At 45.4% G+C, this 23,993-nt stretch overlaps 1 protein-coding gene across 1 annotated transcript; it reads left to right on the forward strand.

Annotated features, from left to right (window-relative positions):
• The first annotated feature begins 14,566 nt into the window (after positions 1 to 14,566).
• LOC127324007 (uncharacterized) lies at positions 14,567 to 15,270 on the forward strand. Its single transcript, XM_051352113.1, has one exon. It carries the CDS (start codon positions 14,611 to 14,613, stop codon positions 15,268 to 15,270), a length of 660 nt encoding a protein of 219 aa, XP_051208073.1. The 5' UTR covers positions 14,567 to 14,610.
• The last annotated feature ends 8,723 nt before the right edge of the window (positions 15,271 to 23,993 follow it).

Here is a 23,993-nt window from a genome sequence, read left to right on the forward strand (position 1 = left end):
CTCCACCGGAGATTAGCACTCGCAAGAGTGTGAACTCCGGGATAAATCATCGTCTCCCGCGTGCCTCGGTTATCTCTATACCCGAGCTCTTTACTTATGCACTTTACCTTGTGATAGCCATCGTGCTTGAAGTTATATATATCTTGCTATCACATACTTGCTTGTATTGCTTAGCATAAGTTGTTGGTGCACATAGGTGAACCATTGCTTAGAATAAGTTGTTGGTGCACATAGGTGAACAATAGTATATAGGCTTTGGGCTTGACAAAGTAAACGCTAGTTTTATTCCGCATTTGTTAAGCCCATCTCGTAAAAGTTTTAAATCGCCTATTCACCCCCCGCCTCTAGGCGACATCTGTGTCCTTTCATCAACCTTACTGAACAGTAAATAAAAAACCGTAGAAACCAGGAAATAAAAAAAAAACGCCACTCCGCCCGTCCCGCCTCGCCATGGCCAATGACAGCACAACTAGAGACTGCGGGCACTCTGAAACCAGCGGCGATGAGGAAGCCCGACCCTTGGCGTAGACCCGTGCCTCCGACTGGCGGCCGCATCAGACCTCCACCTCACGAGGCTAGCCCTACCGTCCGCACCTTGCCACAGTGCCACCGGCATGGGTGCCTTGCTCGGGCAGCCGCGGCGGCGGTAGGGAGATCTAGGGTGTGTTTGGTAGACTGGGGCCAGATATTCTCATCTCAACTGATCTCAACCAACCATCCATTGTTTGTTAGACCGAGTCGGTCCATCTCAGCTTAGCTCACCTCATACGAAAAAGCCCTCTCAGCCAGGCCGGGTTGTGAAGCTCAAATCGAGCTTCACAACTCAGCCTGGGCGAACTCATCCCGCAAAACTCCCCATCTGCGTGCCCCCCGCACCCCCAGACCCCCACTCCCCACCTACCTCACCTCTCATTTTTCTCTCACCGAACACGAGGCAGCGCCTCCTCTCCCGAAACCAACCCCCGAGCCGACTGCCATGGATGATGCCGGCTGCCGTATTCTCCGGAGATCCCCCGCGCAACGGCATCGGACGTCGCGCCCGCCCTCGTCATCACGTTTCCGCCGCCGGCCTACTGCCACGCGCCACCACAGGCCGCCCTCCACGCGCTGCCGTGACGACGGAAAACCCACGCGCCGCCGCGCCACGCGCCGTCGCCGACCACACTCCACCATGCCAGCGTAAACCGCGCCACCGCCAACCTCCGCAGCGCCCGCCACGGCCGACCGCCCACCGTCGCCGCCGGTGTAGTGCTCCCAGGCATCCATGGCGTGGTGGAGATGAGCACCGGACCTGATTGCTTTTTATTTGTCTATTTAGGGGGTTTTGTGTAAAAATCAGGACCTCTCTGAAATTTCTAGTTTTTGGGTCTATCTCAGTCCACAGATGCCTCCAAACAAAGTATCGATTCATCATATCTCAGCACATACGAGGTGCCAAACACATCACAAAATCTCAACCCAACTTGTATGAGGTCATCATATCTCAAGTGGGAGAGTAAATCTGTGTTCACCCGGGCTACCAAACACACCCCTAGTGACCGAGCGGTGGAATCTGAGTGTTGCTGCCGATCGTGAGCTCCAGTGAAAGCCAAGTCGTAGATCCGAGCCGCCCCGTCATGGATTCGTCCACTTCGTTTCTACCATGTTTCGATTTGGTACCCCTACTCCCTTGTATCTCTCTATCTATGTGAGTGTGCGTGCGTGCCTGTGTGTATTATTCTGCTTGTGTGTTGGGCGAACTCTGACCAGGGTTTGGCTGGTCGCCGGTTCCAGATCCCACCTCCTAGGGGCTTCCTCTGGCGAGCAAGTTTGACGCTAGGAACCGTAGGAGTAGAGTGGCGGAGGTTAAAACAACAACAAAATTTTGAACCTGCAACGGATGTGCGTGTTATTATACTAAGCTGACAAGAACGCTAAAGAATGGCTACAACACCACACTCGTCTTTCGGCTTACAACACACTCCGACATCAAGAATGAGAAGCACGTCTAACCCAATCTCTATCCAAAAAATAGAGAAGAGGCGAGGCACCGAGCCTCAAAACCGCGTCACGGCCAACACCAAACACCACCAAAGCACGACCAACCACCAAAGATGCTTAGACTGTAGGATAACGTTGCATAGAAAACAAAAAATTTCCTACCGCGAACACGCAATCCAAGCCAAGATGCAATCTAGAAGATGGTAGCAACGAGGGGGTATCGAGTCTCACCCTTGAAGAGATTCCAAAGCCTACAAGAGGAGGCTCTTGTTGCTGCGGTAGACGATCACTTGCCGCTTGCAAAAGCGCGTAGAAGATCTTGATCACGATCGGTTCCGGCGCCACGAACGGGCAGCACCTCCGTACTCGGTCACACGTTCGGTTGTTGATGAAGACGACGTCCACCTCCCGTTCCAGCGGGCAGCGGAAGTAGTAGCTCCTCTTGAATCCGACAGCACGACGGCGTGGTGTCGGTGGCGGTGGAGAAGTCCGGCGGAGCTTCGCTAAGCTACGCGGGAGATATGGAGGAGAGGGGGACGGCTAGGGTTTGGGAGGGGGTGGCCGGCCACTTCAAGGGGGGCGGCCAGCTTGTGGTCTTGGGGTGGCCGGCCCCCTCCCTTGGCCCCTCATTATATAGGTGGATCCCCAAGTGTTGGTGTCCAAGTCTTCGAATAAGACCCGAACCAAAAACCTTCCATAAGAGGGGGAAACCTAGCCAAGCTAGGACTCCCACCAAAGGTGGGAGTTCCACCTCCCATATGGGGGGGTGGCCGGCCCCCTAAGGGGGAGTCCACTTGGGACTCCTCCCCCACTAGTGTTGGCCGGCCATGGAGGTGGAGTCCCATGTGGACTCCACCTTCCTTGGTGGTTTCTTCCGGACTTTTCTAGAACCTTCTAGAACCTTCCATAGAACCTTCCGTGACATTTTAATTCACATAAAATGACATCCTATATATGAATCTTATTCTCCGGACCATTCCGGAACTCCTCGTGATGTCCGGGATCTCATCCGGGACTCCGAACAAATATTCGAACTCCATTCCATATTCAAGTACTACCATTTCAACATCCAACTTTAAGTGTGTCACCCTACGGTTCGTGAACTATGCAGACATGGTTGAGTACTCACTCCGACCAATAACCAATAGCGGGATCTGGAGATCCATAATGGCTCCCACATATTCAACGATGACTTTAGTGATCGAATGAACCATTCACATACAATACCAATTCCCTTTGTCTCGCGATATTTTACTTGTCCGAGGTTTGATCTTCGGTATCACTCTATACCTTGTTCAACCTCGTCTCCTGACAAGTACTCTTTACTCGTACCGTGGTATGTGGTCTCTTATGAACTCATTCATATGCTTGCAAGACATTAGACGACATTCCACCGAGAGGGCCCAGAGTATATCTATCCGTCATCGGGATGGACAAATCCCACTGTTGATCCATATGCCTCAACTCATACTTTCCGGATACTTAATCCCACCTTTATAGCCACCCATTTACGCAGTGGTGTTTGGTGTAATCAAAGTACCTTTCCGGTATAAGTGATTTACATGATCTCATGGTCATAAGGACTAGGTAACTATGTATCGAAAGCTTATAGCAAATAACTTAATGACGAGATCTTATGCTACGCATAATTGGGTGTGTCCATTATATCATTCATACAATGACATAACCTTGTTATTAATAACATCCAATGTTCATGATTATGAAACTAATCATCCATTAATCAACAAGCTAGTTTAAGAGGCATACTAGGGACTTCTTGTTTGTCTACATATCACACATGTACTAATGTTTCGGTTAATACAATTATAGCATGATATATAAACATTTATTATAAACATGAAGATATAAATAATAACCACTTTATTATTGCCTCTAGGGCATATCTCCTTCAGTCTCCCACTTGCACTAGAGTCAATAATCTAGATTACATTGTAATATACCTAACACCCATGGCATTCTGGTGTTGGTCATGCTTTGCCCTAGGGAGAACTTTAGTCAACGGATCTGCTACATTCAGATCAGTGTGTACTTTGCAAATCTTTACTTCTCCATCTTCGATGTACTCGCGAATCGAGTGGTAACGCAGCTTGATATGCTTCAGCCTCTTGTGTGACCTTGGCTCTTGTGCATTGGCGATGGCACCCATGTTATCACAGTAAATGATTAATGGGTCCAATGCACTAGGAACCACACCGAGCTCTACAATGAACCTCTTCATCCATACCGCTTCGATGAAGCCTACGAAACCGCTTATGTACTCGATTCTGTTGAAGACTTCGCCACCGTGCAATCGCTTCGAGCTTGCCCACCATCGCAGCACCATTCAATATAAACACGTACCCAGATTGTGACTTAGAGTCATCAGGATCAGTGTTCCAACTTGCATCGGTGTAACCGTTTACAACGAGCTCTTGGTCACCTCCATAACAAAGAAACATATCCTTAGTTCTTTTCAAGTACTTCAGGATATTCTTGACCGATGTCCAGTGTTCCATTCCTGGATCACTTTGATATCTGCTAGTCAAACTAACAGCATGTGCTATATCCGGTCTAGTACATAGCATGGCATACATGATAGATCCTACTGCCGAGGCATAGGGGATATTACTCATCCTTTCTCTTTCTTCTGCCGTAGCCGGTCCTTGAGTCTTACTCAATACATTGCCTGGTAACATAGGTAAGAACCCTTTCTTACTTTCGTCCATTCTAAACTTCTTTAGAATCTTGTCCAGATATGTACTCTGTGATAGCCCTATTAGGCGTCTTGATCTATCTCTATAAATCTTGATGCCTAATATATACGATGCTTCACCAAGGTCTTTCATTGAAAAACTATTATTCAAATAACCTTTAACACTGCTTAATAGTTCTATATCATTCCCGATCAATAATATGTCATCTACATATAATATCAGGAATGCTACAGAGCTCCCACTCACTTTCTTGTAAATACAGGCCTCTCCATGACACTGTATAAACCCGAAGTATTTGATCACCTTATCAAAGCGTCGGTTCCAACTTCTCGATGCTTGCTTCAGTCCATAGATTGAACGCTGAAGTTTGCATACTTTGTCAGCATTTTTAGGATCGACAAAACCTTTGGGTTGTACCATATACAACTCTTCCTCAATGTCTCCATTAAGGAACGCCGTTTTGACATCCATCTGCCAAATCTCATAATCGAAAAATGCAGCTATTGCTAACAAAATCCTCACAGATTTTAGCTTCGCTACAGGTGAGAAAGTCTCATCGTAGTCAACTCCTTGAATTTGTCGGAAACCCTTTGCAACAAGTCGAGCTTTATAGACAGTAATATTACCATCAGCATCTGTTTTTCTCTTGAAGATCCATTTATTCTCGACAGCCTTTCGGCTATCAGGTAAGTCTACCAAAGTCCATACTTTGTTATCATACATGGATCCCATTTCGGATTTCATGGCTTCTTGCCATTTGTTGGAATCTGGGCTCATCATCGCTTCTTCATACGTCGCAGGGTCCTCATCATTGTTATCCACAATCATGACATTTAGACAAGGATCATACCAATCAGGAGTGGCACATTCCCTTGTCGATTTGCGAGGTTCAGTAGTTTCCTCGTTCGAAGTTTCATGATCATTATCATTAGCTTCCTATGTTGCTGGTGTAGGCGGTACAGGTACAACTTCCGGTACTGCGCTACTCTGATCAACGAGTATAGATTCATCAATCTCATCGAGTTCTACTTTTCTTCCAGTCACTTCTTTAGTGAGAAATTCTTTCTCAAGAAAGGTTCCGTTCTTAGCAACAAAGATTTTGCCTTCGGATCTGTGATAGAAAGTGTACCCTATAGTTTCCTTAGGGTATCCTATGAAGACGCATTTCTCCGCTTTGGGTTCTAGCTTGTCCGGTTGTAACTTCTTTACATAGGCTTCGCAACCCCAAACTTTCAGGAACGACATCTTAGGTTTCTTATTAAACCATAATTCATACGGTGTCGTTTCTACGGATTTTGATGGTGCTCTATTTAAAGTGAATGCGCCTGTCTCTAATGCATAACTCCAAAAAGATAACGGCAAATCAGTAAGAGACATCATACTACGAACCATATCTAAGAGAGTTCGATTACGACGTTCGGACACACCGTTACGTTGAGGTGTTCCCGGCGGTGTCAATTGTGAAAGTATTCCGCATTTCTTTAAATGCATGCCAAACTCATAACTCAGATATTCACCTCCATGATCAGATCGTAGAAATTTGATCTTCTTGTTACGTTGATTTTCTACTTCAGTTTGAAATTCCTTAAACTTCTCGAAAGTTTCGGATTTATGTTTCATGAAATAGATATACCCATATCTACTCAGATCATCTGTGAAGGTTAGAACATAACGATAACCACCGCGCGATGCTACGCTCATTGGTCCACATACATCGGTATGTATGATCTCCAATAAGTCAGTAGCTCGCTCCATCATACCAGAAAATGGAGTCTTTGTCATTTTTCCCATTAGACATGCTTCGCATCTATCAAGTGACTCAAAGTCAAGTGATTCAAGTAATCCATCAGTATGGAGTTTCTTCATGCGTTTCACTCCAATATGACCAAGACGACAGTGCCACATATAAGTAGAATTATCATTCAATTTAATTCGCTTAGCATCAATGTTATGTATATGCGTATCACTACTATCGAGATCTAACAGAAATAAGCCATTCTTTTGTGGTGCTCAACCATAAAAGATATTATTCATAAAAATAGAACAACCATTGTTCTCAGACTTGAATGAATAACCGTCTTGCATTAAACAAGATCCAGATATAATGTTCATGCTCAACGCAGGTACATAATAGCAATTATTTAGGCTTAAAACTAATCCCGAAGGTAGATGTAGAGGAAGTGTGCCGACTGCGATCACATTGACCTTGGATCCGTTTCCAACGCGCATCGTCACTTCATCTTTCAGCAGTTGTCGTTTATTCTTTAGTTCTGTTTGAGTTACAAATATGAGCAACCGAACCAGTATCAAATACCTGTGTACTAGAACGAGAACCAGTGAAATGAACATCTATAACATGTATATCAGATATACCTTCTTTCTTCTTCTTGACAAGGCCGCTCTTCAGATCAGCCAGATACTTGGAGCAATTACGCTTCCAGTGTCCCTTCTCCTTGCAGTAATAGCACTCAGCATCAGGCTTAGGGCCGTTCTTAGGTTTCATAGGAGGCGTGGCAGCTTTCTTGCCACCCTTCTTGAATTTTCCCTTAGACTTGCCCTGTTTCTTGAAACTGGTGGTCTTGTTGACCATCAACACTTGGTGCTCTTTGTTGATCTCAATCTCAGCAGCTTTTAGCATGCCAAAGAGTTCAGGTAACTCCTTGTTCATATTCTGCATATTGTAGTTCATCACAAAATTCTTGTAACTTGGTGGCAGTGATTGAAGGACACGATTAATCCCCAGTCTGTTAGGAATCACTATTCCCAAGTCACTGAGTTTCTTCGCATGCCCGGTCATGGCGAGCATGTGCTCACTAACGGAGCTGCCTTCTTCCATCATACAGCTGAAGAAATGTTTCGATGCTTCATAGCATTCCACGGCCGCATGAGTCTCGAATATAGCTTTCAGCTCATTCATCAACTCATGAGGATCGTGGTGCTCAAAACGTTTTTGAAGATCGGATTCCAGACTGCACAGGATGGCACACTGAACTTGAGAGTACCGAGTTTTCCGAGTCGCGTAAACAACTTTTACTTCATCGGTTTCAGTTTCTGCAGGAGGGTCACCTAGCGGTGCATCAAGCACAAATTGCAGATTTCCGCCAGAGAGGAAGATCCTCACATGACGGAACCAGTCGGTGAAGTTGCTATCGTTGCTCTTAAGTTTCTCTTTCTCTAGGAACTGATTAAAATTGATTGGGGACGCCATCTCTACAACATATATTTGCAATAGTTTAGACTAAGTTTATGACAAATTGAGTTCAAGTTTTAATGCATAATTAAAAACCTAAGTGAACTCCCAATCAAAACAATATCCCTCGCATTGTCTTAGTGATCACACGAACCAAATCCACCGCACCTAAACCCGATCATCACGAGAAAAGGTGTGATTTCAATGGCGAACACTCAAAGTGTTCATCATATCAACCATATGATTCATGCTCTACCTTTCGGTATCACGTGTTCCGAGACCATTTCTGTACATGCTAGGCTCGTCAAGGCCACCTTAGTATCCGCATGTGCAAAACTGTCTTGCACCCGTTGTATGTACTTATTGAATCTATCACACCCGATCATCACGAGATGCTTCGAAACGACAAGACTTGGTAACGGTGCTACTAAGGATGAACACTTTATTATCTTGAGATTTTAGTGAGGGATCATCTTATAATGCTACCGTCGCGATCTAAGCAAAATAAGATGCATAAAAGGATTAACATCACATGCAGTTCATATGTGATATGATATGGCCCTTTTGTCTTTGCGCCTTTGATCTTCATCTCCAAAGCACGGACATGATCTCCATCATCTTCGGGCATGATCTCCATCATCGTCGGCTTAGCGTCAAGATCAATGGCGCCGTCTTCATGATTGTCCTCCATGTAGCAACTATTACAACTACTTTGAAATACTACTCAACATGAAATTTAAAGACAACCATAAGGCTCCTGCCGGTTGCCACAATACAATAATGATCATCTCATACATATTCATCATCACATTATGGCCATATCACATCACCAAACCCTGCAAAAACAAGTTAGACGTCTCTAATTTGGTTTGCATATTTTACGTGGTTTAGGGTTTTCGAGAAAGATCTAATCTACCTACGAACATGAACCACAACGTTGATACTAATGTTTTCAATAGAAGAGTAAATTGAATCTTCACTATAGTAGGAGAGACAGACACCCGCAAAGCCTCTTATGCAATACAAGTTGCATGTCGAACGAGGAACAAGTCTCATGAACGCGGTCATGTAAAGTTAGTCCGAGCCGCTTCATCCCACTATGCCATAAAGATGCAAAGTACTCAAACTAAAGATAACAAGAGCATCAACGCCCACAAACCATTGTGTTCTACTCGTGCAACCATCTATGCATAGACACGGCTCTGATACCACTGTAGGATAACGTTGCATAGAAAACAAAAATTTTCCTACCGCGAACACGCAATCCAAGCCAAGATGCAATCTAGAAGACGGTAGCAACGAGGGGGTATCGAGTCTCACCCTTGAAGAGATTCCAAAGCCTACAAGAGGAGGCTCTTGTTGCTGCGGTAGATGATCACTTGCCGCTTGCAAAAGCGCGTAGAAGATCTTGATCACGATCGGTTCCGGCGCCACGAACGGGCAGCACCTCCGTACTCGGTCACACGTTCGGTTGTTGATGAAGACGACGTCCACCTCCCGTTCCAGCGGGCAGCGGAAGTAGTAGCTCCTCTTGAATCCGACAGCATGACGGCGTGGTGTCGGTGGCGGTGGAGAAGTCCGGCGGAGCTTCGCTAAGCTACGCGGGAGATATGGAGGAGAGGGGGACGGCTAGGGTTTGGGAGGGGGTGGCCGGCCACTTCAAGGGGGGCGGCCAGCTTGTGGTCTTGGGGTGGCCGGCCCCCTCCCTTGGCCCCTCATTATATAGGTGGATCCCCAAGTGTTGGTGTCCAAGTCTTCGAATAAGACCCGAACCAAAAACCTTCCATAAGAGGGGGAAACCTAGCCAAGCTAGGACTCCCACCAAAGGTGGGAGTTCCACCTCCCATATGGGGGGGTGGCCGGCCCCCTAAGGGGGAGTCCACTTGGGACTCCTCCCCCACTAGTGTTGGCCGGCCATGGAGGTGGAGTCCCATGTGGACTCCACCTTCCTTGGTGGTTTCTTCCGGACTTTTCTAGAACCTTCTAGAACCTTCCATAGAACCTTCCGCGACATTTTAATTCACATAAAGTGACATCCTATATATGAATCTTATTCTCCGGACCATTCCGGAACTCCTCGTGATGTCCGGGATCTCATCCGGGACTCCGAACAAATATTCGAACTCCATTCCATATTCAAGTACTACCATTTCAACATCCAACTTTAAGTGTGTCACCCTACGGTTCGTGAACTATGCGGACATGGTTGAGTACTCACTCCGACCAATAACCAATAGCGGGATCTGGAGATCCATAATGGCTCCCACATATTCAACGATGACTTTAGTGATCGAATGAACCATTCACATACAATACCAATTCCCTTTGTCTCGCGATATTTTACTTGTCCGAGGTTTGATCTTCGGTATCACTCTATACCTTGTTCAACCTCGTCTCCTGACAAGTACTCTTTACTCGTACCGTGGTATGTGGTCTCTTATGAACTCATTCATATGCTTGCAAGACATTAGACGACATTCCACCGAGAGGGCCCAGAGTATATCTATCCATCATCGGGATGGACAAATCCCACTGTTGATCCATATGCCTCAACTCATACTTTCCGGATACTTAATCCCACCTTTATAGCCACCCATTTACGCAGTGGTGTTTGGTGTAATCAAAGTACCTTTCTGGTATAAGTGATTTACATGATCTCATGGTCATAAGGACTAGGTAACTATGTATCGAAAGCTTATAGCAAATAAATTAATGACGAGATCTTATGCTACGCTTAATTGGGTGTGTCCATTATATCATTCATACAATGACATAACCTTGTTATTAATAACATCCAATGTTCATGATTATGAAACTAATCATCCATTAATCAACAAGCTAGTTTAAGAGGCATACTAGGTGAAGGAGATATGCCCTAGAGGCAATAATAAAGTGGTTATTATTTATATCTTTATGTTTATGATAAATGTTTATATATCATGCTAGAATTGTATTAACCGAAACATTAGTACATGTGTGATATGTTGACAAACAAGAAGTCCCTAGTATGCCTCTTAAACTAGCTTGTTGATTAATGGATGATTAGTTTCATAATCATGAACATTGGATGTTATTAATAACAAGGTTATGTCATTGTGTGAATGATGTAATGGACACACCCAATTAAGCGTAGCATAAGATCTCGTCATTAAGTTATTTGCTATAAGCTTTCGATACATAGTTACCTAGTCCTTATGACCATGAGATCATGTAAATCACTTATACCGGAAAGGTACTTTGATTACACCAAACACCACTGCGTAAATGGGTGGCTATAAAGGTGGGATTAAGTATCCGGAAAGTATGAGTTGAGGCATATGGATCAACAGTGGGATTTGTCCATCCCGATGACGGATAGATATACTCTGGGCCCTCTCGGTGGAATGTCGTCTAATGTCTTGCAAGCATATGAATGAGTTCATAAGAAACCACATACCACGGTACGAGTAAAGAGTACTTGTCAGGAGACGAGGTTGAACAAGGTATAGAGTGATACCGAAGATCAAACCTCGGACAAGTAAAATATCGCGAGACAAAGGGAATTGGTATTGTATGTGAATGGTTCATTCGATCACTAAAGTCATCGTTGAATATGTGGGAGCCATTATGGATCTCCAGATCCCGCTATTGGTTATTGGTCGGAGTGAGTACTCAACCATGTCCGCATAGTTCACGAACCGTAGGGTGACACACTTAAAGTTGGATGTTGAAATGGTAGTACTTGAATATGGAATGGAGTTCGAATATTTGTTCGGAGTCCCGGATGAGATCCCGGACATCACGAGGAGTTCCGGAATGGTCCGGAGAATAAGATTCATATATAGGATGTCATTTTATGTGAATTAAAATGTCGCGGAAGGTTCTATGGAAGGTTCTAGAAGGTTCTAGAAAAGTCCGGAAGAAACCACCAAGGAAGGTGGAGTCCACATGGGACTCCACCACCATGGCCGGCCAGCCCTAGGTGGGGAGGAGTCCCAAGTGGACTCCCCCTTAGGGGGCCGGCCACCCCCCACATGGGAGGTGGAAATCCCACCTTTGGGTGGGAGTCCTAGTTGGGCTAGGTTTCACCTCTTATGGAAGGTTTTTGGTTCGGGTCTTATTCGAAGACTTGGACACCAACCCTTGGGGATCCACCTATATAATGAGGGGCCAAGGGAGGGGGCCGGCCACCCCAAGACCACAAGCTGGCCGCCCCCCTTGAGTGGCCGGCCACCCCCTCCCAAACCCTAGCCGCCCCCCTCTCCTCCATATCTCCCGCGTAGCTTAGCGAAGCTCCGCCGGACTTCTTCACCGCCACCGACACCACGCCGTCGTGCTGTCGGATTCAAGAGGAGCTACTACTTCCGCTGCCCGCTGGAACGGGGAGGTGGACGTCGTCTTCATCAACAACCGAACGTGTGACCGAGTACGGAGGTGCTGCCCGTTCGTGGCGCCGGAACCGATCGTGATCAAGATCTTCTACGCGCTTTTGCAAGCGGCAAGTGATCGTCTACCGCAGCAACAAGAGCCTCCTCTTGTAGGCTTTGGAATCTCTTCAAGGGTGAGACTCGATACCCCCCGTTGCTACCGTCTTCTAGATTGCATCTTGGCTTGGATTGCGTGTTCGCGGTAGGAAATTTTTTTTTTGTTTTCTATGCAACGTTGTCCTACACTAGGGACTTCTTGTTTGTCTACATATCACACATGTACTAATGTTTCGGTTAATACAATTATAGCATGATATATAAACATTTATCATAAACATGAAGATATAAATAATAACCACTTTATTATTGCCTCTAGGGCATATCTCCTTCATAGACCAACGTACCACTATTCATGTGCCTAGAAGAATCGGCGGTCTGGCTGGACTTGGTAAGGACATGAACGGGGGAAGTTGATGATGACGTACATTGCACCCCGGAGACTCACACCTCGAGTAGTAGATTGCACAGCACAACCGAACCTCGCGGGAGAAACTAGCGAGGCCACCATCTCCGAATGGTACAGCGAGGACACCTGCCTAGGTAGCGCCTCCAAAGAAAGGAAACAGTGTTGTAGCGCCGCCGCCGCCTGGTCCGACCAAGCAGACCTAGGGTTTCGCCTGGCATCTAGGGGAGGAACGGTCAAGCCCATGAACATGCCTCCAAGGAGGAAGTGGCACCCGCATAGCGTTACCGTGGTCGGCGTTGGAAGCACCGAGCAAAGTTTTCACCCGGGCCAGAGACCTCTCCCCCAGCAAGACGGAGACAAGCGGTGAGGTTGCATGCAAGGACTACCACCGCATAAAGCAACTGAGTCGCCGGTGAAGGAGTAGGTTGCCCAACCACCGCAGTAGCACCCAAGCTCGCTAGATCTGAGACCGAGATGGTCAAGACAAGGGAAACCATAGGTACTGCCACCACCGGAGAAACAACTCCGGCCACCACCACTGGAGGAGAGCACCACGGCAGCCTGCCCAACGGCAAGATCCAGAGCTGAGTAGGCACGATCCGGGTCGACAGGCCCGCCCAGGCCCATCGCGATGGGCGTTGCTGCCCACCACCACGCGTCGCCGACCGCCACCTCGCCAAGAGCCCCGCCGGAGCATCCACGAGCAGCCGCCTGTGCCGCCTCGCCAAGAGCCCTGCCGGAGCAGCCACGAGAAGCCGCACGTGCCGCCACAACCTCCACACCGCCTCTAGATCCACGTTGAACACCATAAACTCTCATGTATGATCTTGTAAAATAGAAAGGTCACACCATGACGAACGACCATGGCACTTTTATTTCGTGCTATACCATCTTCTCGAGGACATTTTTTCCAAGGACATACTCTCTCCGATCCTAAAAAAAATGTCGGACTGTTCTTTTTTGTATAAAAGCCCTTGTCTTTTACTTCTACTCAACCTGCACTCCAGCTTTTCTCTCCCATGCATGTCTCTGGAAAAAGTGTGTAACAACGCGTGATGTGTGTGTGTGTGATGGCAAGCTAGCTCCCACATGCATGTACCTGATAGCGCATCTGCGTATGTGATCTCGCATTTGGTATGAATTGTAAGGCTTTGAATGCAAAATGAATGTGTATTAGGCTCCTGTCACATTTTTCGGATCGGAGGGAACAAAACTTATCATAGTAGAAGATAGAATTGCACTTCAACAATGATCCGTGGTTCCTAGTGTGTTTCGATGTGAGAAGAAGAGCTCCCCTCACCAGCAAGGTAACTTGTAGAGGAAAAACTCGTCCACATATATCACCTTACGGCATGTCCAACGTTGGGCTCTTACCTGAATGCTTGGAAGTTAGATCTCCAATAGAAAACACTATCCTCAGGCGCTAAAGATCGATATCCTTTTGTAGGCGCAAGAAGTGGAGCACCCAACGCATGATTTGGCGGCGATGCTAGCCAAATTCTCGAGATCAATAGGGAATTGACGTAATGGGGGGAAATAATATCCTAGCGCCTCCCTTAAGCGCTCGCGTTCTAGTACATATGCCCTTTGAATCACTCATTCAAAAAATTCAAAGTAGCATGCACATCTCGGGGAGTATGCACACCAAAAGGAAATTCTGTAGTCTAAAACTCAACTTTTTGTTTGTTTCGTTTTTTTTATCGGAGTCTGAAGCTCAACTGAGATGCTGGGCCTGAGAAGCCCTGAAATCTGGGCACGTTACCGGCCAAGCCCATTCCCAACTCCACCAGCACCCGCACACAGCCGCATCTCGTCGACGTTCCCCGGCGGCCGGCTCTCCTGTCCCCGTCCCGGATGGCCTCTACTTCCCCTCCAATGGCGACCAGCAGCGAAGTGGCGTCGCGTCTGATGGAGATCCCCGACCACCTCCTGATGGAGATCTTCCTCCGTCTACCGGCCCCAGAAGACCTCGCCCGCACCTCCGCCGCGTGCATCTCCTTCCGCCGACTCGTCACCGACCAGTCCTTCATCCGCAGCTTCCGCCGCCTCCACGCCCCGCCACTCCTCGGCTTCCTCGACCACGACGGCTTCAACCCAGCTCTCCCGCCCAACCCCTCCGCGCCCGCCGCCCGCGCGCTCGCACACGCTGCCGACTTCTCCTTCTCCTTCCTGCCCTCCCACTGCCGATGGGCCATCCGGGACATCCGCGACGGCCGCGTCCTCCTCGTCGACCCCCAAGAAGATGAGTGGGCGCCGGTCTTCAGGGAGGTCGCCGTGTGCGACCCCTTGCACCGGCGGTACGTCCTGCTCCCCCCACTACCTCAAGACCTAGCCACCTCGGTGGAGCATTTCCTCCTTCCCCTCGGCGAGGAACTAGAGACAACATTCAGAGTGATCTGTGTGGCACATTTCACCACCAGGGTGGCGGCCTTCGTCTTCTCGTCAAACACCGGACAATGGCAAGCCGCTGCATCCAAGAATTATAGCGATGGCATCGGCGAAAAGTGCTTTTGACTCCCGAGCTCCAGTGCTCTCGCTACTTTTAATAAAAATTAAAAATATTTATTAGTTATCAAAAAATCTGAAAAATAATTCTGTAGATTGTTAGTGATACATCTCACAATCATGAAAAATCTCAACCCAAAATTCTTTTTACTTTGAGCTAGACAAAAATAACAAATCTGACATGTTTTTGTAGATTTGAAAATGACTACTCAGATCTGCACTTTTGTCTTTTTTGTGTAGCTTAAAATATAAAGTATTTGAAATTGATATTTTACACGTTTGTGGGATACATTATTGGCTATATGCAGATATTTTTTCCAGAATTTTTTGAAACTCAAAAATATGATTTTTAATTTATTTTAAAAACAAGATCACTGGTGCCCATGTGTACCAAATCCGCATCGATCGGAGCGAGGCGACCACTATGCATATGGCTGCTTCCATAAGGAGACTCGGGCGCCATTACGCAAATGGCTGCTTCTACTGGGACACCGCCCGATTCGGCAACCTGATGGAGGAGCAGAAAAGGTTGCTCGTGCTCGACACCCAGAGGATGGAGTTCTCCATGACCGACCTTCCGCCCGGTAACTGGGGAAGGGCGGATCTAGCCATCGTGGGGGCAGGTGATGGCAGGATTGGGATGTTCGGTTTCCATCGCGGAACTGCGTCTGTTCTCTGCTACGCCGTTGCACGAACCAAAGGCAAGAGCCCAAGCCAGTGGCAGACTGAGAAGAGAATCTCGCTAGATCCTAGGTACAATTATCGCATCGAAGATGCAACAGAGAGGTACTTGCTCTTGACAAGGACAGAAGCCTCGTCACGGACTAGATATTTCTCAATTGACATGAAGACATTCAAGCTTCAGAGTGTTTGCGAGAAGCAGCGCATGCGTTTAGTGCCCAAGTCTGAGACACGGATATATACCAACTTCCCACCATCACTGCTGTCTTCAAGGGCAGTATGAAGTGGTAAAATCATTTTTTGTATCCTAGTTAGCTCTTTCCCTCCATATAATCATCACATGACTTGCCTGCAGTCAGTAATTCTTACTTGATTTAGTATAATATGTATTTTCTTGTCCTCGTGGGAAAGCCCAGAAACATAATTTCGTTATATTATTTACTTTCCAATTACCGTGTTAAGAGCATGAGGTTAGTAAGAAAAAAGAGATATTGCATACAAGTAGCTTGTGCATGAGTGTGCTTAGGCTGTCAAGCGGGGCGGGATGCGGGTTTCATATATTTACACTACAGCTGCATTAAATCTCCTCCATTTGCTATAGCTTTTTGTTTGCGGGACGTGGAACAGGTGTTTGCAGACGCCGCGTTGCCACCCTAAGTGTGCTGCTGGAATCACAAAAAAACCCAGATCGCAGCAACTATTTCCGAGTAGCAGTTTGCATGCTCAAGGTAAAGTAGAAGGAATACAAGCGTAGATCCAGTTTACTTTGCATTGTTTAAACCTCGAGGTAATTCACTCAAATCAAGGACAACTTATTTTGTAAAATTTCATCTGATAGACAACGACATAGAAAAGTTTTTTTAGCCATCTTCACACGTATGATTTTATCTTGCGATGTTGTTTTGAAATAAATCTGCATAACTAGTACGGTCACAAACAAGATTCTCTGTATGACCCAGAGTTTTATAGGACCGATTCTTTTATCTTCTGTTGCCTCTGTCCGGCAATGTATTCCAACCTGTGTTGCAGATTACAGTGATAAACACACTTAAGAAATTGTTTGCAGTCACATGATCAAGTTCAGTTGAGATCAATATTAGCAATTTGGCAATCCTATCCTGCCTCTCCATGTGACACTACCTGACTGCATAAGTGCATAAGCACATGCAGAAATTGGATGGAAAATCTTCTTCGCTCTGAACCTTTGTCTTGTTTGTTCAGGTTTGATATAGTCGAAATCTGATCAGCATTGCAAGTTCAAAGTGCTTGCGATTTCAGTAGTGTGGAGCTCTGGCACCGGGTACCGACTTATCTACAAGATTACAGGATGGCGATCTACAGAGCTTCACTTGGCTAAGGTCATGTCTATGTTGTTCTTCCCAATTAATGTAAGAAGCGGCGATATGAGTGCTCCTTGTCTAAGAACGTGACATTGAATTTGAGAGTTTGTACCAATCAGCAACTGTGTGTAAAGCTAGCTGATGTTTATTTTCCCTGTCACTTTTTTTTTCATAATTGTTATTAGACTTATTGTTGGGGCTCATTGCTTGAGTTGGTCAACTGTGAATAATCCATCTTGTTGTGATGCTTTGAGTAATTCTTCTGCTGCCGTTCTTGTAGTGTCAAAATACGACTGATAGTATCGAGACAAGTGTAATACTGGAGTACTTTTTTTCCGACTTCGTATCCGAACCATGAAATATGGAAACCAACTAACTATGTTTGATCTTCTAACTATGTTCGATCTTGGTGGGAGTGCTTGCAGATGGCAGCTTGATCATCTCTCCTCTGAGCTCTACGATAGCATACAAGACTTTCTTAAAGTACTAAGAGCATGTCTAACAGATCCCTATTTTTCTGCTCCGTAAAACGCGAGTAGAGAGCCTTGTATTCACTTTTCATATTCTGTTTTACGGGGTGGGGATACGGGGTCTGCTAGCTCGGACGAGTTTCCAACCCCTCAAAACAGGGTTTTTGACAAATTGGATATTAGAAACAATACAACATTCACATTGAATAAAAGTTTTAAATCACACAATAATCGTCATAATTATTACAATAATGTTTTTCAGAACTGTCAATAAATGATCTAATGGAAGAATTAAACAAATAATAAATGTTCCGGCAATCAAACAATCAAGATAACTGTTTCACACATACAACAATAGGATATGAATGTAAAAACTCATTGGCCATGCAACTGCCATTGGTGATCAATCAGATCTTGGGTGAGCTGGTGATGAGTCTCGGCATTTTCAATGCTGCGATGCGCTGCAAGAAAAGCTTCAATCCAACCAGGGTTCCGCTGGGGCTGCACTCGGGTGCCAACATTGTCATAGAAACATGGCAAGTTCAACCCTCTCTCATCTTCAATGATTATGTTGTGAAGAATCACACAACATGTCATGATTTCAACAAGAGTTTCCTTGTCCTAAAACCTTGCAGGACCCTGGACAATGGCAAACTTTGCTTGCAAAACACCAAAAGCTCTCTCAATGTCCTTGCGGCATACCTCTTGATTTTTGGTGAAGCAAGCTTCTTTTCTTGTCAAAGCATTGTCATTTTTCTCTTTAATGGACTTGACAAGAGTTGCATAGTTAGGGTAAATACCATATGTGAGATAGTACCCATGGTGTACTCATTGTTCATAACTTTGTAGTTACAAGTTGGAGCTTCACTCTTAACTAGGCTTGCAAATAAAGAGGATCTATTCAAGACGTTGATTTCATTGAGTGTCCCCGGCAGTCCAAAAAAAGCATGCCAAATCCATAAGTCTTGCGAGGGCACAACTTCAAGAACAATGGTAGCATCATGGCTTTTGCCATAATACATTCCATGCCATGCTTTTGGACAATTTTTCCATGTCCAATGCATGCAATCCAAACTACCAAGCATCCCCGGCCACCCCCTCTTTTCATTGATCTCCATGAGTCTCTTCGTATCTTGCTCATCTGGAGTTCGGAGATACGTCTCACCATACAACTTGATCACCATCTTGGCAAACATACGCACGCAATCCGTGGTTGTTTGTACACCAATGCGAAGGTACTCATCGGTATAGTCTGCTGGGTTACCGTATGCAATCACCCTCATGGCGGCTGATATTTTCTGAAATAGGCTAAATCCCATGACATGGGCAGCGTTCCTCCTTTGCTTGAAGTAATCGCAATTTGCCTCACAATTTCTGACGATTCTCTCGAACAAACTCCTTCGCATTCGATACCTTCTACGGAAGAGGCGGGGAGAATAGGTCGGTACCTCGGCAAAATAATCTTGCATCAGCTGTTCGTGGCCGAGTGTGTTGTTCCGCGGAATGCACATACGCCCCATAGTGGATCCTTTTCTCTGATCCAGCAGCTTGGCGCGGTCCTCCATTTCCTTCATGCCGAACAAGAGCAGCATCATCTTCGTGTCGTCATCGTTCAGCAGTTCGTCGAGGTCCGAATCGTTGGAATCCGACGAGGACCAATCGGTCGACGAATCCACCAAATCTTCCATATGCACATCCTCCGAAGTCATCTACCACCGTGAAGCATAAATCAACCTCCAAACACGTCGATTGTACCGATGAAAACGAAGAGGAACGCGGCGGAGTACTCACCGTGGGTTTGACGGCAGAGGAGACAGCAGTGGGGGTGCGGCGGCGCGCGCGGAGGGGCGCGGATCTCCGGCGGGCGTGGACGCAGCGCAGCGCGGCTCGGTGGACGGCGGAGGGGGCCGGATCTGAAGGTTTCTGGCGGCGGCGCGGGGGAAAACGGGGTGCAAAATCTGAAATGTCCACGCGCCCTAGCTGAAATGGGATGGTGGGTTTTCCCTATATTTCCTCTCCCGCCCCGCACAAGTAGGTGAAGGAGATATGCCCTAGAGGCAATAATAAAATGGTTATTATTTATATCTTTATGTTTATGATAAATGTTTATATATCATGCTATAATTGTATTAACCGAAACATTAGTACATGTGTGATATGTAGACAACAAGAAGTCCCTAGTATGCCTCTTAAACTAGCTTGTTGATTAATGGATGATTAGTTTCATAATCATGAACATTGGATGTTATTAATAACAAGGTTATATCATTATATGAATGATGTAATGGACACACCCAATTAAGCGTAGCATAAGATCTCGTCATTAAGTTATTTGCTATAAGCTTTCGATACATAGTTACCTAGTCCTTATGACCATGAGATCATGTAAATCACTTATACCGGAAAGGTACTTTGATTACATCAAATGCCACTACGTAAATGGGTGGTTATAAAGGTGGGATTAAGTATCCGGAAAGTATGAGTTGAGGCATATGGATCAACAGTGGGATTTGTCCATCCCGATGACGGATAGATATACTCTGGGCCCTCTCGGTGGAATGTCGTCTAATGTCTTGCAAGCATATGAATAAGTTCATAAGAGACCACATACCACGGTACGAGTAAAGAGTACTTGTCAGGAGACGAGGTTGAACAAGGTATAGAGTGATACCGATGATCAAACCTCGGACAAGTAAAATATCGCGTGACAAAGGGAATTGGTATCGTATGTGAATGGTTCATTCGATCACTGAAGTCATCGTTGAATATGTGGGAGCCATTATGGATCTCCAGATCCCGCTATTGGTTATTGGTCGGAGTGAGTACTCAACCATGTCCGCATAGTTCACGAACCGTAGGGTGACACACTTAAAGTTGGATGTTGAAATGGTAGATCTTGAATATGGAATGGAGTTCGAATATTTGTTCGGAGTCCCGGATGAGATCCCGGACATCACGAGGAGTTCTGGAATGGTCCGGAGAATAAGATTCATATATAGGAAGTCATATTCCAAATTTGGAAATGATCTGGTGCATTTATGGCAGGTTCTAGAAGGTTCTAGAAAAGTCCGGAAGAAATCACCATGGAAAGTAGAGTACCGGAGGGACTCCACCTTGCATGGCTAGCCAACCCTAAAGGGGAGGAGTCCAAGGTGGACTCCCCTAGGGTGGCCGGCCAACCCCCCTCATGGAAGGGGGGAATCCCACCCCAAGTGGGATTCCCACCTTGGGTAGGTTTCCCTACATATGGGAGTTTTCATTGTTGGGGTCTTATTCGAAGACTTGGATACCAACACTTGGGGATTTCCACCTATATAATGAGGAGGAGAGGGAGGGGGCTGCTTACTCTTGGCCGCACCACCTAGGGCTGCCCTTGGCCGGCGCCCTAGCCTCCCCCTCTCTCCCCAAACCCTAGCGGTCTCTCTCCTCCACCACATCCCGCACGCTTAAGCGAAGCTCCGCCGGATTTCTCCACCACCACCGACACCATGCCGTCGTGCTGTCGGATTCAAGAGGAGCTACTACTTCCGCTGCCCGCTGGAACGGGGAGGTGGACGTCATCTTCATCAACAACCGAACGTGTGACCGAGTACGGAGGTGCTGCCCGTTCGTGGCGCCGGAAGCGATCGTGATCAAGATCTTCTACGCGCTTTTGCAAGCGGCAAGTGAACGTCTACCGCAGCAACAAGAGCCTCATCTTGTAGGCTTTGGAATCTCTTCAAGGGTGAGACTCGATACCCCCCTCGTTGCTACCGTCTTCTAGATTGCATCTTGGCTTGGATTGCGTGTTCGCGATAGGAAATTTTTTGTTTTCTATGCAACGTTTTCCTACAGTGGTATCAGAGCCGTGTCTATGCATAGATGGTTGCACGAGTAGAACACAATGGTTTTGTGGGCGTTGATGCTCTTGTTATCTTTAGTTTGAGTACTTTGCATCTTTGTGGCATAGTGGGATGAAGCGGCTCGGACTAACTTTACATGACCGCGTTCATGAGACTTGTTCCTCGTTCGACATGCAACTTGTATTGCATAAGAGGCTTTGCGGGTGTCTGTCTCTCCTACTATAGTGAAGATTCAATTTACTGTTCTATTGACAACATTAGTATCACCGTTGTGGTTCATGTTCGTAGGTAGATTAGATCTCTCTCGAAAACCCTAAACCACGTAAAATATGCAAACCAAATTAGAGACGTCTAACTTGTTTTTGCAGGGTTTGGTGATGTGATATGGCCATAATGTGATGATGAATATGTATGAGATGATCATTATTGTATTGTGGCAACCGGCAGGAGCCTTATGGTTGTCTTTATATTTCATGTTGAGAGGTATTTCAAATTAGTTGTAATAGTTGCTACATGAGGTGAACAACCATGAAGACGGCGCCATGGACCTTGACGCTACGCCGACGATGATGGAGATCATGCCCAAAGATGATGGAGATCATGTCCGTGCTTTGGAGATGAAGATCAAAGGCACAAAGACAAAAGGGCCATATCATATCACATATGAATTGCATGTGATGTTAATCCTTTATGCATCTTATTTTGCTTAGATCGCGACGGTAGCATTATAAGATGATCCCTCACATTAATATCAAGATAATAAAGTGTTCTCCCCTCGTATGCACCGTTGTAACAGTTCGTCGTTTCGAAGCATCTCGTGATGATCGGATGTGATAGATTCAACGATTCACATACAACGGGTGTAAGCCATGTTGCACACGCGGAATACTTGGGTTTGCTTGACGAGCCTAGCATGTCTGAGACATGGCCTCGGGACAACGGAAACCGAAAGGTTGAACACGAGTCATATGGATGATATGATCAACATGTTGATGTTCACCATTGAAGCTACATCATCTCACGTGATGATCGGTTTTTGGTGTAGTGAATTTGGATCGTGTACCACTTAACAACTATGAGGGATGTTGTATTAAGTGGGAGTTCATTAGTAATTAGATTAAAACATGAACTAATTATCATAAACATAGTCTGAGTAGTATTTTGAATTAATTTTGTAGTATTGGCATCCGTTTTCTACCATGCGCTAGTCTTGTAATTGAGATAGAAATACTGTTAAAATCTGACAAGAAACTTTACGGATTGGTACCGTATTGTTAAAGAATCAAGAATTGATTAAGTCCTATTGCAAACTTTTAGTAAACCTCACATTGTTGATTCAAAGAGCTATGGTTTCAATTAGTACCTAAAGTTATCTTGTCTCCGTGAAACTTGAAGTTCAAATCTGTTTGAAAAGTAAGGAGCTAAAAATTTAGTTTTCAGAAATAATCAAAGTATGAGATATATGTGATATCTAAGACCTTATTGCAAGATGATAGAATAAAGTTTGGTGAGACTACATAAACTCATAAGTTTTATGGGAATGTACGAAGGTTGAAGACGCAAGGCGTCACAATCCTCCAACTATTGGGGCACTAACCATATTCGCATATCCATGAAGTGACCATCCTTAAATATGCACCGTTACTAAGACTCGTCGTTTCGAAGCATCACGTGATGATCGGGTGTAATAGATTCTACGTGTGCATAAAACGGGTGCAAGCTAGATTTGCACATGCAAATACCAAGGTTAAAACTTTACGAGCCTAGCATGTACAGACATGGTCTCGGAAAGTCGTCATGATATGATGGATAAAATTATGAGTGAAATTGTTCATCATATTACAAAGTTACTAATAGTGAAATCTGGAACACTTGTCATATGATGATCAACTTCAAAGTAAGAACCTCAAGGTTATTGGTATTTGACCAACAAACCTAGAAGTTAATGATGTTGAAGTGTTTTTCTGAATAATGAGGAAAGCTAAAAGAGAAACTGCAAAAGATATTTTGGCAAAAAGAAAAGAGAAGACTAGAAAGTCTAGCTCAGGTGTATATAAATGATATACATGTTATGGTTGTATTCCTAGTTAACTCACACTATGAAATTCTTGGGTATTAGTACTATATTGGTTGGTATGAAGTGTCATACAAAACAACGCAATACAAGAATACAATGGCCTAAGTGACTGACAAGGAATATGATAGGAATGCACATCAGGAACAAAAATAAAGTGTTATTGTGTTCGTCATTGGCATTCTATCTAGCCCTTAGAATTTATAATAAAGAGCTTAATAAATTGTTATTTTGCTCTGGTCAAATAAAAACAATGAGTTGTTTAAATTATGACATTACTCCATGTACGATGGATAAGTTATTATAAATCTTAATGGTGAAACAC

The sequence above is a fragment of the Lolium perenne genome, chromosome 7 (assembly GCF_019359855.2).
Source record: "Lolium perenne isolate Kyuss_39 chromosome 7, Kyuss_2.0, whole genome shotgun sequence".
NCBI classification, from domain to species: domain Eukaryota; kingdom Viridiplantae; phylum Streptophyta; class Magnoliopsida; order Poales; family Poaceae; genus Lolium; species Lolium perenne.